This window comes from Cavia porcellus, unplaced genomic scaffold, assembly GCF_034190915.1.
Source record: "Cavia porcellus strain 051 isolate PalLab524CR breed Dunkin Hartley unplaced genomic scaffold, mCavPor4.1 scaffold_10, whole genome shotgun sequence".
In the NCBI taxonomy this organism is placed as follows: domain Eukaryota; kingdom Metazoa; phylum Chordata; class Mammalia; order Rodentia; family Caviidae; genus Cavia; species Cavia porcellus.
Window position 1 is genome coordinate 6,557,953 of NW_026947493.1, and position 19,043 is coordinate 6,576,995.

The 19,043-nt window shown below is 46.8% G+C and overlaps 1 protein-coding gene across 6 annotated transcripts in view; it reads right to left on the reverse strand.

Moving 5' to 3' along the window:
* Window positions 1-19,043, reverse strand: part of Dapk2 (death associated protein kinase 2) — a 103,943-nt gene that overhangs the window by 22,159 nt on the left and 62,741 nt on the right. For all 6 annotated transcript variants that reach the window (XM_063256936.1, XM_003480195.4, XM_063256935.1 and 3 more), the window contains 2 exons: window positions 16,098-16,236; window positions 1,506-1,635 (listed from right to left, as the gene is read on the reverse strand). In XM_063256936.1, coding sequence (XP_063113006.1) covers window positions 1,506-1,635; window positions 16,098-16,236 — 269 coding nt within the window. The remainder of the gene's footprint in view (window positions 1-1,505; window positions 1,636-16,097; window positions 16,237-19,043) is intronic.

Sequence of the window (19,043 nt, forward strand, 5' to 3'; positions counted from 1 at the left end):
GACAACCTCCCCTGCTCCATTTTAATTCACCTTCACCCTACCCCCATGGACTGAGGGCACACAGGACAGAGAGGCACAGATGTGAGGGAGGTACTCGGCTGCAAGCAGTGCGAATGGGTCCAGCCATGGCACATGGAAGCAAAGGGACAGGTGTGCAAGCAGAGTCGCCTAGGGCTCCCTCCTACTAAGCCTGAGTCAGGCTAACGAGGCTCCCAAGGTAGATGAAGGCCAGCATCAGAGCTGAGGCAGCTGACCCAATACACACGACACTTCCTCAGACTGCATCACACAGATTCCTCCAGATTTGGAGGCTGCCTGTTACCTGAGCCCAGCACTCTTGCTGTGATCTCTCTGAGTATTGCAGAGGTGCCATTTGCCTCCCACCTAGCCCAGCTCACAGGATTTACATAGTTCCTGCCAGTTCAAGAACTACTAAAACCCAGTTTTGGCCCTGGGTCATGGCCTTTGTTCTAGATTACGACCTACTGGCTCCCCACAGTTGTAGATATGGCTCTATCTTTTTTCTCACCGTGGGTTACATTGGAAGTGGTAAACCAGAATTTGCTTGTGAGAATTCCAATAACTTTTCCCTAGGATTATGATATATGAACTTTGGATCTTGAGGGAACAGACGTTTATATTTCCTTTAGTGAGTTTTCTTATTTCCTATGAACCTAGAACTTCATTAAAAACTTTTCTCAAGGATGCAGTTGTGTGGTGGGAGGGTCTTTGGGACCAGCAGCTTAGTGGGGCTTCCGTTACCCTGGGCTTCCAGCTGACATTTCAAAGGAAGGGTAGAAGAAGAGGGAAATGCTGTAGCCTGTTCCTCAGGGACCTTGGAGGGAAAAATTCATCACAATTTAGGTAGGGGCTCAGAGATGGCACATTATATAGCTGTGAAATACAAGCAAAACAAGAAAAACCCAAAGAGTCTCCTAAGAGCCAATTCTGTATTCAGTGACAATCTGTTTGTTACTGAAAATTGGCCAATGCTATCACTTATGGATTCTTTTTCTTTTCTTTTTTTTCCCCCCAAGGATTTGTTTTTGAGACTTGATTGTTAGACAAAGCCCATCTCTGGACAAAACCCTGCTCTTGGTGTGGTCCCAGCCATCCATGACCTGCCCACACCAACAGTCTGACAGGAATTCCCGCCTCTACCCAGAGTGGCCCCTGACACTGACTCGAGGCCATGAAAACACCCCTGGATTTTGACAGACTGGATGTCTCCCCTGAATGCTCTGCCAGAGCTGCTGTATTACTTACTTCAGTTAAACACATCCTGTCCTATGCTGCCTCTTTCCATGGCTGCCCTGAACTTCCAGTTGAACTATTTACTATTACCGAGTGGGTGGCAGAAGCTTTACCAGCAAATGTACATTTTTACACACAAGCATGGTGGGTGGCACCTCCTCTCTCAGCACAAACCCAGGGTTTGTTCATGGGATTTCTCTACCTTTCAGGGTCAGATTCTGCTCTGTGACAGAGACAGGCCTGGAACTCACCGACAAATTCTGGTGTCCCAAAAATGTGCTTAAATTCGACTCCATCTTCTATTTCATGAGCCAGGCCAAAGTCAATCAGCTTGATGTGAGGAATGGGAATATTCTTGTCTAACAACATAATGTTTTCTGGCTGGAGAATAGAAAAAAAGAATTAAGAAGGAGGAAAAAAAGAGTAATTAAAGTCCTGTTTTGTGGTTTGGCGTTCTTTTTTAGGAGACAAAAAACAGCACAACTCTCTTATTTTCCTGCTGCTGATCTTCCTAGGTGTACTCTAAAACAGGAGATGACAGAGGACAGGGCCTGGTTTTACCAAGCCTGATGTTAGAGAATAGCTTTGATTTCCTCTCTGTTCTGAATACAGATTCCGAATCTGTACAGATTTCAGCCAGTCCCAGCATTTCCTGTAAACAAGGCCACCTTCCCTACATGTGCTGAGGGAAGGAGCATCAGGGATCACTGACCGGGGGCTTCCTGAGCACCTTGTTCTCCTGGACAGCAGCTTCCTGTTGACCACACTCCTCCTTTCCAGCCCAGATGTGTAGCCCACATTTCTTTCTGAGGTCAAATACTTTCGGCCCTCAGTAGAACATGGTGGGGAGTACAAGTGTGCGCTTGGTTTCTAGGGAGATTACCAGCCCCACCCCCAGAATACTTTCAGCCCAGAAAATAGTTTCCCAGTCTCACAGGACAATGCGGTTGGTGAGGTGGCCCTGGGGTACCCCTGGCTCCCAGTGAGGCTGCAATCCCATCCTGAGCTTTCTGCTTCTCGAAGTGCACAGACTAGGGGAACAGCTCCCTCTGCTTCATCTTCTTTCTTCCACTCCCCCCATAGGTCTTCTAGGCGCCATTCAAATCAGAATGTCCTTCTGGGGAGCACACCTGTCATGCTAGCACTCTGGGAAGCTGAAGCAGGAGGAATAGCAACCTAGCAAGTGCTATATCAAAATAAAAAAATTTCAAAAGGGCTAGGGATGTAGCTAAGTGTGAAGCCCCTGGGTTCAGTCTCTAGATGACAGTAATAAAATAAAAACTTCTGGGAGAACATGGTGGATAGACAATAGCAGCTACGGAGGCTCTCTGAGATACCCAGCTTAGAATCCAGGAATGGTGCGCTACGAGGAATCCTAAGCAAGGGGAGATATACCCTGCCGACCCAGGAATGAACTAAGCTGAGAGAAACCAACTGGAAATGCAATCCCAGTGCTATAACAGGAACAGATAAAATCTCAGCGCAGAAGCTGGAACCCGTGCCACTGGAAGCCATGATTTGAATTTTCTGCTGCCGCTGTTGTGTCCAAATCGGCATGGCAGGGAGACAGACACGTGAAAGCTTTGTGAGTGGGAATCGGCGAATGGAGTCGAGAGCGGGACTGGTGGGGAGCCCTGCATCGACCTGCAATGAGTGAGAGGAACGAGGACCCTTCCATAGAGTAGGAGGCTCCAGCAAAGGACATTCTGGGACTAGGCAGACTAGCTGGAACAGGACACTGCAGTGACTTTAGTCACATATCCCCCTCTCAAGCGGGATTGGTGTGGAGCGCTTAGCCTGGATGATGCCACAGATTAAGACCCAGTAGGCTAGCCCAAACCAGGTCCCAGCACCTGGAGGTGTACCCTAGCGGTGAAGCCTTCACTAGGTTGACCTGGAGGGGCGGGCCCAGCAGAGGCTGCCCAGGTCTGTGTCTCCCTAGTACACTGCAGTGGGCAGGAACACCTAGCCGGTGCAATTCAAACAAACTGTAACTGACAAAGAAAAAAACTGGGCCTCCTATATGCTTGTATGGAAGGAACAAAAAGTATGGGAAGAGGAAGCAACAAGAAAGGGTCCTCAGTTCCCAATCCTGAGAACACTGATCCAGGAAAGGTAAATGGAGAGGAGGACAGAATACATGCAATATCAGACACGGCACCAACAGGCATAAAGCAATATCTCCGGAGACTCATAGACAAGTTCAAAAGTGAAGTATTTAATGAAATAAAGCAAGATATAAGTAGAATAGTTAGAGAAATGCTAAGTATCACCTAAGAAAAAAACAGATGGTGGAATGGAAGAACAGAAAAAAAAATGGGAGAATTGTTTGATGGAGAAAATAAAGAAAACATAGAATACATTAAGCAGGTTCAAAGAGATTACCAGGAAACTAAAAACTCTATCGAAAACTGGCATAACAGCTTGAAAGAAACTAAGGATAGATTATCTGAACTGGAGGACAGATTTGTAAGGTGGGAGCATGAAATGAAAAACTTCTTAAAAATAACAAGAAAACAAACAGCAATAATACAAAGGCTAGAAGATGATAAGAGGATCTATAACTTAAGAATTAAGAACATAAAAGAAGAAGTAGGGACACAAGGGCTACAAAAGCTATTCACAGAAATAATCCAGGAGAATTTCCCTAATTTAGCAAAAGGTAAAGATACTCAGATGTCTGAGGCATACAGGACCTCAGCCACCTACAACCCAAATAGAGCTACACCCAGGCATATAATAATCAAAATTCCAGAAATCCAATATAAGAACAGAATATTAAAAGTCATCAGAGATGAGAAACAGATCACTTACAAGGGAACACCCATCAGAATTACAGCAGACTTCTTAACACAAACCATCAAATCATGAAGAGCATGGGGGGGAAATAATTCAAGCTTTGAAAGATAATAACCTCCAGCCAAGATTGATATATCCTGCACAACTGTCCCTAGAAATTGATGGAAAAACAAGGTGCTTCCAGGATAAAGAGGAACTAAGGGAATTTGCAACCACCAATTCAACTCTACAGAGAATACTGCAGGATATTCTTAAAAAAAAAAAATACCAATATCCCAGAAACAGTGGCAGAGAGGCCACAATGAATGGAGCAGAAAGCAAAATGAAGAAGACAAACTGACAATTAATGACAGAAAAAGAGCTCAACAGAAATGAGGCAGAGAAGGTTGGATGGTAGGATCAGCTATTTTGGAGAAAACAACATCATAATAGCTAGTGCTGATTTAGTATCATCTTGTTTTGAAGTCCCATCAAGCTTTTATTCTTCTGTCTCCATCGGTCTTAACAGGTTATATCTTATTGGATTTTATTATAGGTGATAATATAAACAAAAACTTTTATAGACAAGGAGATTATACAGAAACCATTGTTCATTTTCTGATAGTTGATTCTAAATACCCCGTAATACTGTCATTTTCTTGAATGGTTTTACATTGTCTTGATATGTTTGGTGCTACAGTATACGAAGTTATACTCAAAGATTTCAAGGAAAGAGACACTATGGTAACTACTTTTATGTCAGGATATCTTGTAGTGAAACACTATTTTGCTTAAATGATTATGTTTTGACCTGTGCTGTTTTGTTATGCCCTCTTTTATCTCAATCTCCTTTTTTTAATTATTTAATTTTCTATTTTTATCTTTTTAATTAAGGGAAAAAATAAATAAAAATAGCAGGATATATTATAGTAACTCACTTTGATTTCCTATTAACTTGATTTGAAACCCTGTATTGCCCTCACCATCTTGTTTTGAGTGATTTTCCCCTATTCTGCTTTGCTTGATAGTACCAAGTTAGAATGTATTGGCAACAACTGTGAAGACAATAAGACTCATTATGACGCCCATTCTGGTTGACTATTATCTTCTTTTAAAGTCCTGTAATGTCTCCAGTGTTTTGGTTTTATTCTTTACTGTTTTGTTCAATTTTATTACAACTGATGATATAGGCAATTCTTTTTAAGATAGCAAGAGGCAGTATGGTAACCATTGTTGATCACCTTGTATTTTGTTTTTACATTATGTATTATGTCCATCCTTTTGATTTGACTGACTCTGTTGTGTCACATTTGGTTTTACTCTCTTCAAAAAAAAATAATAAGAACTGTGGGAGTAATAAAACTCAAAATGTGTAATTGTCATTGTACAAAGAAAGGAAAAGAAAGTGCTCTAAAGGACATAACTGCATGTATATGTAAGTGTATAAGATAGATAACCATATTACTGAGTTTTGTTGATCATTGAACAAAACTGTTTGCAGTCTCACTGTTTGAAAGTCCACTTTTAATTTTGTAACTTGAACAACTATTTCTAAGATAACAATAAGTAATCTATTAACTAGTGATTTCCCACTGTTTATTTTTTCTGAAATTCTGTATAACTTGTACCCTTTTTCTGTTTTTTTTTCTTTTTCTCCTTAAATAAAATTTTTAAAAAAGAATAAAATAAAGGTGTGTCCCCGAAACACTCAGCTGCACAAAAATGCGTATATAAATACTCATAGCAACCTATTCACAGTAGCCCGAATAGAAAATGTCCACGAATAAATTCACAAGACATGGCACATCTGTACAACATTCATATGTGGATACTAGTTAACCATAAAAAGTGATAAAGTATCGATCCAAGCTACAGCACAGATGAGCCTTGAAAACACTGTGCTCAAGGGAAAGAAGCAAGACACCAAAAGCCATGCATCACAAAGGGTCCCGCATAGACAAATCCATCCATAGCAGCAGGAAGTAGACTAGGAGTCACCTAGAACTAGGAGGAGGGAGATGAGGGTGACTGCTCACGTGTCCACAGCTGCTTCTTGGGGTGATAAATGTTCTACAAGTATACTACTTAACTCAGTGGCACAACACAAGATTGTGAGTTCAATCTCCAGTACAAAAAAAAAGTAATAAAAGTCTACTATAAATGACATAGCTCAAAAGATCCGTTACATCAATCACCGAGTGCTTAAGAACACTGGATGAGCCCACTGCTCAAAGCACGGGAGGGTTTCCCACCATACACCTGTGCTCTTCTACCTACTCAATGGGGAAGGCCTTTGGGGTCCATCTCCACCAGGCAAACTCCTGCAGGGACATCCCCTCCCAGACTCCATCCTGCCCAGGCCTCTGTGCCTATCTGGGTCGTTGTGCTAGGATGTGTGACCTGTTCTCCTTGCCTAGCAGCCTCTGCTATCCCCCCAAGCTCCCCTCCCATCCCCAGTAGGGGTCAGAATACAGGCCTTGGCATCCTATCCCTGCTGAGCAAACTCTGGCAGTGGCATGCTGAGCATGGATCAGAATTAGAGGAACCCCCACCCTGAGTCTCTGTGACATCCTGTCTCAGCATTTGGAAACTTTCACTCAAGGGAGCTGGCTGAGGCCCTCCACTGCATTTTTCAACCTTAAAATAAATAAATAAATAAACAACACATTTCCTTTTGCATTTTAAAAGCTTGTTTATGCTTCTTCCCCTCCAGAGAGTTTAAAAATGTGTCAACATCTTTTCCCAAGGCAAAACCTATTATTTGCCCCTGCAGAAAGGAGAGTGAGGGGTCAGGGGACAGAATCTGGGCAGGTGGTCCCATGGTAGTATCGCTGACCCTGGCCATCTGTGGCTGCCCAGGGACTCCCAAGTGCTGGTAGCCCCTGCGGTGAACTGTGTCCTCCTTGGTACTCATCATCATAGTCAGCAACTCCGTTCCTCCCGCCTCCCTCTGTCTCTGGCCCTAACTCATAGCAAGGGGCTCCTCCCAGCTTAGATACTGTCCTGGCTTCCTACCCCATCCCCGAGCCTGGAAAATTCCTCTTCACACTTCAGGAAGATAGGACCAACTCCAGGTCTTTTTTAGTCTCCTCCCTTTCCTGCCTGTTCCTGCCTGCTTCCTCCGATGGGCACAGCATGTCTTAATATTTATCTGTTCTCCTCCCATGGACGCCAAGCTTCCAGAGGATTTGTCTCTATCATCTCCCCAGGGCTTGTGCTGGGGCCTGAAAGCCACCAGGTGCTCAATCAATGTTCCCTGCATGAAGACAGAGGTGTCATTTATTAAGCCCCTACAACATGCACTAACCAAACACTGATACAGCGTGCACCACATTCAACTCTCAGCTACTCATGGCGTTACTGCTCCTCTTTTGCAGAAAAAGCCACCAAAACCATAACACTACCTGCTGGACAGAGCAACTGCAACGTTTATCTGCCAGGCAGCAAATCAATGTATTCCTATCCGCTAGACTAAATGACCCCTCTACCATGGGGAGAAGTGACCATGACGCCTCAGCAGACAACCCCACCGCAGAGCTCTGTTCTTCCGGGGGTTCATTCACATAGGCGTGGGGCCCCTGGGCTCTATGTCTGGCCTGGGCCTCTGAGCCTCAGGACCTCTTGAGCTAGGTGCCCTCATCTTAGATGAGAGCAGAGCTCTGGTAGAGATGGCTCCAGCCAGGTCTGGAGAGAGGACCACCTCTGGGAGGTGGCCATGGGATAGCAGGAAGGTGCTTATGGGTGGTCAAAACCTGGTTCTTATCCCCATGCACTGATGGAGGAATTTGGGCCACGTGCCCTTGCACATCTGTGGCCTCCTTGCAATCCAATGATGTTTCTGCTTCCCTCCTGGGCCATTCCAGGGTGGCCAGGGACTTGGATCCCTGCATCTGCAGATCCTTCTGCTTTTGAAAAAGCTTCTTTCCTGCAGTTTCAACCTCTCCACAAATGTCCCAGTGGTACCCAAGAGACAGGGTAGGGACTAAGTTTGCCACACAGTTACCAAGCCAAGCTTTACACTGACGCACCACATAATCCTGCGTGGTAGGCACTGTTAGCAACTTCATCTCACAGAGCAGGAAATTGAGGCCCAGAGAGCTATGTGACTTGCCCAAGGTCCAACAGCTCAGAATGGCGGAGTCAGGAGGCTTCTCCAGCAGTTCGGCCCTCCTCTCCTCATATCTGCTAGTCTGGTTAAATATCTTCAGGGACTGCACTGGGCACCAGAGAAAGCCTGCATGCTCTGCCTGAAATCCAAGGTGCTCGCAGCTCTGCACAAGCTCCTCCAGGGGCCTTCTTGGACTCACTGCCACCCCTCGCCTGGACCTGCTCTTCACCTCCTCGTGGGATATGGTTACGCTTAGAAGGACCCCGAGATGCCACTCTCATGCTAGTTGCTCACCTTGCCTTCACACATTCAAACAGCTAGGGCTGGGGACACTTCCCCAACCTGGTGCTCTACCCCTTCAGCACCTACGTTTGCTGGCAACCCCAGGTTGTAGGGTGTCTCTTTCTATGGTGCCCCTTTCCTAGGTGGTAGCCTTTCCCTGGGGACATTCAGTTCAGTTCAGTTAACTTCTTGTTCTTGTAGTTGTTTTGGTGCTGGGGATTGGATTTAGGACCTCATGAGGGAGGGAATGTGCTGTACTGATGAGCTACATCCCCTGTCTAGTTTAGTTTAGTTTTAGAGACAGGATCTTGCTAAATTTCCCAGGATGGCTTCAAATTTGCAGTTCTCCATCTCAGCCTTCTAAGCAGCTGGGATTACAGGCTCAGTTCAGTTCTAAGACCCCTGGTCTTGCCTATGGTGTCTTGTATGCCGCATGTTCCACTAATTTTGCAGAAAGGCCTGGGAGCTTATGCAGGTTGCTTCCTGTCTCTGGGCTTCACTCACTTACAATGTGAAACCTAGGCAAAGTCACTGGACCGCTTGCAACCTGAGTTTCCCATCTATGCAAGAGTAACACCACCTGGTGAGGCACAGAGTAGCTCTGAGGAGGGAAGAGGTGGTCTGATAGATGCTGCTGAGGCCTCAGAGAATCCTGGCTGTGCTTGCTCATTTTTTTCTGGGAGGTGGCATTCACAGCCACCCCTGGGGGCTCAGCCTGAACCTCACAGGATCCCCTGCACTCAGCTATAGAATGTGGCCTCCCACCCCCACCTGCATCACCTCCTGCTTCCCTCCTGGACTCCGCTTCACCTCCAGCCTCACAATGTTGGGGCTGCAGGGATCTCAGAAGTCCTTTAGCCCCTCCATATTACAGAGCAGCCCAAGAGGGCAAGAAGCTGCCAAGGTCACTGAGCAAGAAGCAGAGCCCACATGTGCTGAGCCCCTCTGGGTGCTCTCACAGCCCCCCTGCTGCTGGGTGAGGTGGCTCAGCTCAGCAGAGGCCAGGCTTGCACTGCAGGGACAGGGAGCTGCCTGCAGAGCCTCAATGGCAAGGCAAGCCGGGCCCCAGGTAGCTCGGAAGCTCCATGCAACCCCAAGAGACAACACTGCTCACTGCTGACCCTCCGTGGGCAGGAATACAGGATGATGTGCTGCTCTCCCCCCAGGACCCCAGAGATAAGACCCTCTGTGGCTCATGCCCAGCGTCCACATCTGTCTGGCACTGAAGGGCTTCCTGTCCTCCTACTACCTCCAGTTCACCCCCTGGTGTATCCGCTACCTCCCCATCGCCACCCCAACCTGAAGTTCAGTCTGCCAGGGAGCCTCCCAGCCAGCTCCTTCTCCCCTGGCCCCCCAGCCCCAGTATCCACACTGGAGCACAGGCTGAGACCTGCTCCCTCTCCCCACACACAGCAATTCCCACCCTGTCCATACCTCTGGCACACAGCTGCCTTCATGGAAATCCCTCCCTTCCATGTCCTGTCCAAGGGAGACAACAGGGCCTCACTTCCTACTCCTATTGTCCCCAGCACCCAAGAGAGCCTGGTATTGTGCAAGTGCCATTAACCGTTAGGTGGACAGAGATAGGAATCAGCCACTGCAGACACATCTGCAAGCTTTAGGAGAATCCATGGGGCCCAGGCTTTGGAATTTGGGATCCAAACTGTAAGAGTGTTGCAGCGCCTTCAGTGCTAGTGCCTTGGAATCCGCCCACCCAACTGCCAGCAGCCTGACACTGGGCAGGCCACATATCCTTCCTTCACTTCCGGCTTCTCACCTCCACATAAGACGTCCTCCCAAACCCGACCTTGCCAAGTGGGGATGGAGATATACCTCAGTGGTACAGTGCTGAGCGTGCAAAGGCCCTGGATTTGATCCCCAGCAACACACACAATAACAATTCCTTCTACTTAATGAGGATCAAATAAGAAAAAAAGCAGCAGGCATGATATATCCTAGAAAGTGCTATACACATCTAAAGCATTATTGTTACCACTCTTACAAAAGCTTGGCCAGCTGTCCCTATCACAACAGACATAAGAACCACTCAAAGGAAGGTTCTGAGCACATGGGAATGTGTATATTTCAGAGCGCCTTGCTCAGGAGTTCACTGTTTATATCAATCTAAAGCCCCTTCAGAGTGTTGGGATCCTGGTTTACATACTATTTTAACTATTTATCCCAGCCTGTTCTTTTTTGCTTAAAATACTATCTAGTCCTAGCCGGGCATGGTAGTTCATGCCTTGTAATCCCAGCACTCAGGAGGCTGAGGCAGGAAGATTACTGAGAATTCAAGGCCCGCCTGGGCCTGCACTACATAGTGAGAGTCTGTCTCAAAAAAACAAATTAAATAAAGAAATAAAATACCATCTAGCACTGAAGGGTACCTTCCATCTCAGAGTTCTCAGAGATTAGGTTGGGGTGAGGCTGGGGGAGGAGGAAGCGGGAGGAGGAAATTTCTCCACACTTGGGGAGAAATTTCCAAATCTAAAATCAGCATAAAGCCTCATACAAACACCCTCCACAAGGCCTTTATTTGTGTTGGGATCACATACAAGAGTGAGATTACTGGCTGGTCCTGAGCCCCATTTCCTGGCATGCCTGCTGCATCTGGGAATGGAGGGATGGTCAGCCTCAGAGTCCCTCCCATCGATGTTACAACTCAGGGTGAGATTACATGCCCTCGGCATCTGTACCTACCTACATCTGTGGGGAACTCACAATACCCCTGCCCCCAGCTCCATCTACACTCCCTGAAGCAGAGTCTGGCCCTGGAAGCAGGAATGTGTTGGAGAGAATCTGTCTTTATTTCAGACGGCCTCATTTTGGAGACTCACTGTGTCCTCCTGGAGTGGACGGTGGGCCCCAGGAAGGCAGGGCCCATGCAACATTAGTGTGTACCATTTTCCTTCTTCAGTACTGGTCACGTTACTGACTTGAGCTCAGCCTGCAACTGCTTTGCATTTTGCAGGGAGACAGGCAGGGGTCCTGGACATACTTTTGGTCTCCATCTGTCCACATCCCTCTGGCCATCCATCAGTCCAACACTGTGTGATTCATCAAATGTCACACACTGCTATAGAAAGTGACTCACAAGAGGGAGTACTCCCAGCAGAAGTGTGCACAAAGGGCAGAGGCAGGTCAGTCCTTGGTTATACTCTGGGGAGGTGGCAGGAGTGGCGATTTCTTCCCAGAGGAAATGGCATTTCTGCTGGCCTTGACAGGTGAGTAGAAAGTTCATGGGGGAGAAAGAAGAAGAGCAGCAGCATCCTGGGTAGGGATGGCAGGAACAGAGAAGGCCCTGGGGTCCTGGGGGGAGAGCAGCACATCATCCTGCCCTGGACACACATCTGTGGTCTTGCTGCCTGCGGCTGGGACTTTGGGTGGGCTGGGCTTTGGGATAAGCAAGTGTGCACAAGGCCAGAAATAAGGATAAGGCACGCAGGAGAGGCCTGAACCCCACACATGCAACCACACATCCTACAGGTAACAAGGAGGCACTGCAGATTTTTGAGCAAGAACATGCTATGATCTACTTTTTCTTTTTGGTACTGGGGATCCAACTCATGACCTCACGATTGCCAGGCAGGTGCTTTGCCACTGAGCTAAATCCCTGCCCTTGTTTTTTTCTTTTTAACAGAAATTTTAAAAAAATATCTTTAATATTAAAGAAAGCTACACATGGTGGCATATTCCTATAATCCAGCACTCAGGAGGCCAAGGCAGGAAAAATTGACATGAGTTTGAGGCCAGCCTGAACTACCATGAGATCCTGTCTCAATCACCACCACCACCCTACAAAAAGTTAAAGGAGCCACTGGATTCCAGTAGAGGACATGCTGTACGAATGGAGAGTAGGGGCTCCTGGGCTTCCTCAGTGACACTTCTGGCTGCACACAGCTGGAGGCCCTGGTCCTGACCTCACGCCCCCTGGGTTGCTCAGGGACATCAGTTGGCGTAAATAGTGATGCGCCCATCACCAAGAGGCTGGTGCATCTTCTCATTCCCTGGGAGCTTTTCCAGTGCATCTAGCATCTCTAAACCATCTATGACCTTTCCAAATGCAGAGTACTTCCTGTCAAAATGCACCGTTGGCCCACAGGTGGTGAAGACCTGCAAGCTGCTGGTGTGAGACAACACCTCTGACATTGTGCTGAAGGTTTTTGAGGTTCTGACCCGAGATACAGTCATTGCCTCTTCCAGCGCTGATCCTGTTCAGATCCAATGGGCAGTGGTCACGGCTCTGCTTTGCATTTCCTGCTAAGGCCCCACAGACTGGCGGTTCTCTCTATCTTGTCTCTAGGTTACACTCAATGCCTTGGCCTTGGCTACTGGAACACACACCCATCAGATCTCCTGTCTGGACCACAAAGCCCTTGATATTTCTTCCTGATTTTCCTTCCCCAAGAGGGACCTTGGCTTCTCCTTTTCCTGCTCACAGTCGCCTCACAGAAGACTTCTATTTTAATGTTGTCTACATCTATGTGCAGTGCCACAGACATTTTTTCTTCTTGGTTTTAGGAAATACTACTTAATGTCTCAGAGTCTTACAGAGAAAAGTTTGAAAGTAAGCTTCCGTTCCAGAACCTGCCAGGCTGCAGGGGAAACGTCAATCTGGTTCCCACTGAAATCTGACAGGGAACCAAATCTGTGCTAATAATTATGGTGTGACAGCATCCTGTAACTCCCTTGGAGACCCATGCAGTGCTCCATGATTGGTCTTTAACAAGTTATTTTACGTTGCTTTGTTCATTCACTGCTCCCAGCACCAAGGCTAGGAACAATTTGCAAGCACCCAGGAGCCGGATTGTCTCTAGCACCTGGCTGAAAACAGGAGGCACTTATCAGGGAATAGGGTGGCCATTCAGCAGAGGTGGTCAGACAGCTGACCCTCCTGCAAGGAACAGTAGAGAGCAGGTTCCCAGCAGGACATGGAGACAATGCAGAGGCTACTTTCAGGGCAACCAGGCTAAGCTGAGTCAGCAAAAAGTAACACAGCAGGAGAGAGAGAAGCCAAGGTTCCTCACGGGAAAGGAAAATCTGGAAGAAAATTGCAGATTGGAGTTTTTGGGGGAGTGGGGGGTCTTTTTGACATAAGGTCTCACTATGCATTTCAGGCTGGCCTTGAGCTCACTTTGTGGCCTAGGCTGGTCTCAAATTTGCAAGGATCCTCCTGCCTCAGCCTCCCCAGTGCTTGGATTATAGGCATGTGCCACCTTGTCTGACACAACTGTGGATTTTAGATAGTAGGAATCCAAATGGAAGGAACCAAGGAGCCTCCCTAAGCTACTGCCTGGCTCCTCTGCATGATCCTCCAGCTAGGAAGCACACACACTCACATTCTGGCTCCTGGAAGTGTCTTCCCAGCCATGAGGCAATTGCTACCCATCACTGCCCAAAGTTGCCCAGTTGCAGCTAGGCCAAGGATCCCCTGTACGGGGAGTGACAAAACTCACAGTCCACATACCATAGGCTATGTGGCTGTGGGTGGGGGGTTAGCAGCATCCTCAGCCTCCAGAGGAAACCCAGCCTGTCTCCAGAGCAAGGGAACTGTGCAGACTGAGTCCAGGAAGTAGACATCACCCCCAGAGGCAGCCCTACACAGCATCCAGTCTCAGCTCTCTGTTGGGCTATGCAGAACCGTGCTAGCAGGCAGGGTCTGCTGTGGTCTACTGGGACCCAAAATACTGCAACGAGAGTTGCATTTTGTTCTTCTATTCTGGGAAGAGAAATAACAAGGGACAGTGTCTATACCAGAGCGCCGATTCCATACCCAGCCCTTCCTCCGGCTTCTCTTGAACCCCTTACAACAACTCAGCCAGGTAGCTGGTGTTATTTGTATCAGGACAGCAAAATCGAGGTATCCTGGTTCATGGCAGAGCAAGGAGAGAAACTCATCCTGGCTGACTCCAAGCCGGTGGTCCCCTCCTGCAGGGAGCTACCCGTGAAGCAAACCACACACGGTAAAGCTGATAAGCCATCAGGTGCTAGTGACTCCTTCTACCTCTGCCAGCACCATCGGAGAAAAGACAAAGGGGCTCATGATGTGGAGACAGCAAACACAGAACACCTCAGGCTAACTGTCCTCAGCATCCTGAGGAAGGAGACACAGGTATAATTCGGGCAGAGTGCTTCCTGCTCGGTGCACAGCCAGCCTAAGGTCCAAAGGCCTGCCCAGGCATCACGCTGCGTGGCCCAATTTTATCCTGGGAAACCCTGAAAGATGTTCTCTGTAGGAAGAATTCAAGCTACATGACAGCAAGCATCTGGAGGGGGACTGCACTGGCATGGCTGCTGTGGGTCAGCGGACATGCCAAACCCTGGCAGGCCAGAACTTGGGCCCTTGGTGGACACCTCTGTCTCTGTCTCTGCCTTGTCTCTCCTCCACACTGAATCAAGCTCCCCAACACCCTCAGGTGGAACCATGCCTCCCTGCTCTCTCCTCTGCAGTGCCCTCATCTCCTATTCTATCCACCCTCTCCCTCCTCCACAGCTTGCCCAGCCCCCGCAGCATTCAGGGTCCAGGGCAGCAGCCTCCCTGGTTCGGCTCACACTCCTGCTGTCGCTTCCTGCCCTTCTCCCAGCCTCTTCCCAGCCACTCAGCACACCAGCCCCAAGGCCTGCCAGGCACTGAATTCATTGAGCTATTTGAGAACCATGTACACAGTCGTTTTTCTCTTTCCTGTCTTCCAGGACAGGAAATAACAAGGACGGCTTCTACAATAGAGCTCCTCTTCTAACACTCCCTCTTCTAGGAAGCCCTCTCTGCTTCTCTAATCTGACTGAGAAGTCCCCTGCCTCTGGGCTCCCTGTTTCCCCCATTGCAACATGTAGAGCCCTTGATCTTTCCTTTCCATTTCTTCCACTAAGTTCCCTGGAAACAAAGACCTGAGCTGATTTTGTATCTGTGGCAGGCAGCCAGTACGGTACACAAAGGATCTCAGCCCTGTAACCATGGGTCTGAGTGTGAGTTCCAGGACCTCCGTGCATCAGGTGTCTGCAAAGGTTCTGCTGGCTGTGGTGCTGAGCTGTTGCTATAGGAGACAGTTCTTCTACCCTGACCACATTCTTTCCTCACTACGTCCTGTGTGGTCACAGTGAACTTCCCCGACCCAAAGTACCAATGACCACAAATGACCAGTGGGCTCTGGCAACAGTTTTATGGCCACAGCTTGGGACAGTGTGAGAGAGGGCAGCCAGCGGTCCCCGGGCCCTGAGAGCAGCAGTCTGGTATGGAGGCGGGCGGGAGGCTGGGCCACACTGGCTCTGAGCCCCTTGCAAACCTGTGAATCTGCCCAGGATTTCATTCACCCTTACTGAAAAGTTCAGTCTTATGATATGGGTTTGATTTCAAGTTTCCTGTCATGGTCTATTTAAAAACTAGGACCTATCTGCTCCCTGGAAGAAAGAAGATGCCTATAACTGATTAAGAGGCTTCTTACCTGGATGTGGTAGTACTTGCTGTAATCGTAATACTCGGGAGGCCGAGGCAGGAGGATTACAAATTTCAACCTAGCCCGGGCAACTTAGTGATTTAATGAGACTATCTCAGGATGTTAAAAAAACAAAAACAACAACAACAACAAACAGCTGGGGAGGCAGCTCAGTGTGAAGGCCCTGGGTTCAATCCCCAGCACCTGAGCTCTGGTTCTTTTCCTTTCTTCCCATTACTGACCTTGAGATCAAAGTGAGCGATTTTCTTTGTGTGTAGGTAGTTCACTCCATCCAGGATCTGCTTGATGAAACTGGTGGCCTCTTCTTCGCTCAGGGATTCTTTCTGGGCCAGGAAATCGAAGAGCTCTCCTCCTGACACCCTGTAAGACACAGCGGGGAGGCCCAACGGTCAAGCCCGGCAAGTGCAAGGTCAGGTCGATGGGTGTGGTCACAAGCCTTCCCTTAGGCTCTGAGGAAGGCAGGAATCTCCCTTGGCTAGTCCTGGGCCTGGAGCTGAGACTCACTTTACTTCCAAGGCCAGGGTGTTGCCAGGAGGCCTCTGCTAACTTTCTAGGAGGCAGAGATCCCAGACCCCCATGTCACGGTTTTAGAAGGCAGGGCCTTTGGGAACTGACTGGCTGGAAGCCCTTACATGGTATTAACACCCATACACAGGAGACCCCAGAGAGAGCTCATCCACCCCGCCACCTCGAGGCCCTGGTGAGAAGATGGTCTATGAGGGCGAGCCTTCACCGGACACCCAATCTTGGATTATGGGAATAAATCTTTTTATGAGTCATTACTGGGGACCCAGAGAAGAGTCCCAATTGTGTTAAGGGTTCGGGGAGTAATACATGAATGGCTGGAAAGTCAATGTCTCCCAATGGGCCCAGCTCGTACTCCTAAACAGCTGCTACTTATTGGGCTCCACAAAGATTCCAATTGGGTGGAAGATACAGAGGTTTACTACTCTATTGGCAAGTATAATCCTGGGATGCCTCAGGAGAGTGGAGATGATTTTATGCTAAAAAAGAGTCGATGTGAAATCTCAGATGGGTGATATCGATAAATCCCAGCCCTCCATTTCATTTTTTTTTTTTTAAGAGGAAAAAGACAAAAACACAAAACAAAACATAGCGGTGTAAGGGTACACGTAATACAGAACTACAAAAAAAAAACAAACATAACAGTAAGAAATCACCTGTTAGTAGATTACATATTATCATCTTGAAAATAGTTGCTCGATTCACAGTATCAAAGAATACAAGGTGGACATTCAAACAGGGAGACTGCAAATAGCTGTGTTCAATGATCCAAAAACATTGATATAGTCAGCTATTTAACACCCCTAAACACACTTGCTGTTATATCGGTTAGAGCTCTTTTTCTTTTTTTTTTTTTTTTTTTCTTTTTTTTCCCCTCTCTTTTTTACAACAAAATTTACACATTTTGGATTTTATTACTCCTTAGTGCTTATTACTTTTTTGGCGGGGGGAGAGAATACAGTCAAATATGGCAAAACAAAGCTGTCAGTCAAAACCAAGGATAGACATAGCACATGGTGTAGAACAGAGTACAAGGTTATCAACAATGGTTATCAACGTTGTCTCTTGTTTCCTTAAAAAGAATTGTCTATCTCATTAGATATTATAAAGTTGGACAAAACAGTAGAGAACAAGACCAATAAAACTTAGGCATTGTAAACATTACAGGACTTCCAAAGGAGACAATAGTCAAACCAGAATGGGCATCTTAGTGAATCTTATTGCCTTCAAAGTAGTTGCCTATGTCTTCAAACTTGATACTATCATATAGAATGGAACAGAGTCTAATCAGTCAAAACAAGATCGTGGGAGTATTACAGGACTTCAAAACAAGTTAATAGGAAATCAAAAAGAGTTACTATTTATATATCCTAATTTTTAAAATTTTTTCTTTAATTAAGACAAACATAAGAAATGACTAAATAATTTTTTTAAAAGAATAAGGGAGAGATTGAGATAAAACAGGACATAACAATATAACAATAGAGGTCAAAGCATGACTGTTTCAGCAACCTAGTACTTCACCACCATATAACCCGACTTAATAGTAGTTACCATAGTGTCTGTCTTTTTCCTTGAAATATTTGGATAAAACTTTATATACTCTAGCTTCAAATATTTCCATATCAAGAAGCCCAGAATAAAGCCTTTCTAATTAATGAGTGAAAACTTTATAAGGCTTCAAGGCCACCTAATGGGGAATCATGATTACCACATACTTTTATATATTTGAATCATTACTTACATTAGGAAAACTATTCATTATTCACACATGCGAGATTGATTTATTTCACTTATGAGTATGGTCTCAAGCTGCGCCCATTTATTGATAAATATCTCAATGTGATCCTTCTTTATAGCTGAATAATACTCCATTGTATAGAAATACCACAACTTTTTTATCCATTCCTCAGTTGATGGGCACTTGGGTTGTTTCCAAGATCTACAGCTCTCCATTTCATTATCCCTTTGGGAAGTGCAAAATTAGCCATTGTAAATTTGTGGTTCCCAACAAGCCACCAAGTTTATGGTATTTTACGTATGAACCTAAATGGACTAAGAAAGAATCTGGGGCCAAGAGTAAGGTGCAACAATAACAAACACCTAGTAAGTACAAATACGGCTTCAGAACTGGATAAGGAGGGGAAGACGGAAGAGTTATGAGGTGCCTGCTGGGAAAAGAGCACATTGCCAAGTGTGGATCATACTGTGGTGAGGGCTCCAAAGGAGCAGAGGGTCTCGGTCTTCTGAAAGAATACCTCAGTGGTATAAGCAGAATATTGGCAGAAATATGGACAGTAATGTGAATTTGGGTGAGGCAGAAATGAGGAACATGGTATTGGTCACTGAAAGAAAGGCATCCTTGTTGTAAAGTAGCAGAGAACTGGGCTGAGCTGTGTTTCTATACCAGTGTTTGTGCAAAGATGAATTCAGGAGGTAAAGACACAGGATATTTGACTGAGGACATTTCTAAGCACAGATTGAAGGAGTGGCCTGTTTCCTTTTGACAGCTTACAATAAAACATGAAAAGAAAGAGCCCAGTGTGGTGGCTCACACCTGTAATCCCATTACTCGGGAGGCTGAGGCAGGAGGATTGCTGCCAAGTTCAAGGCCGGCCTGGGCTACAAAGTGAGTTCAAGAC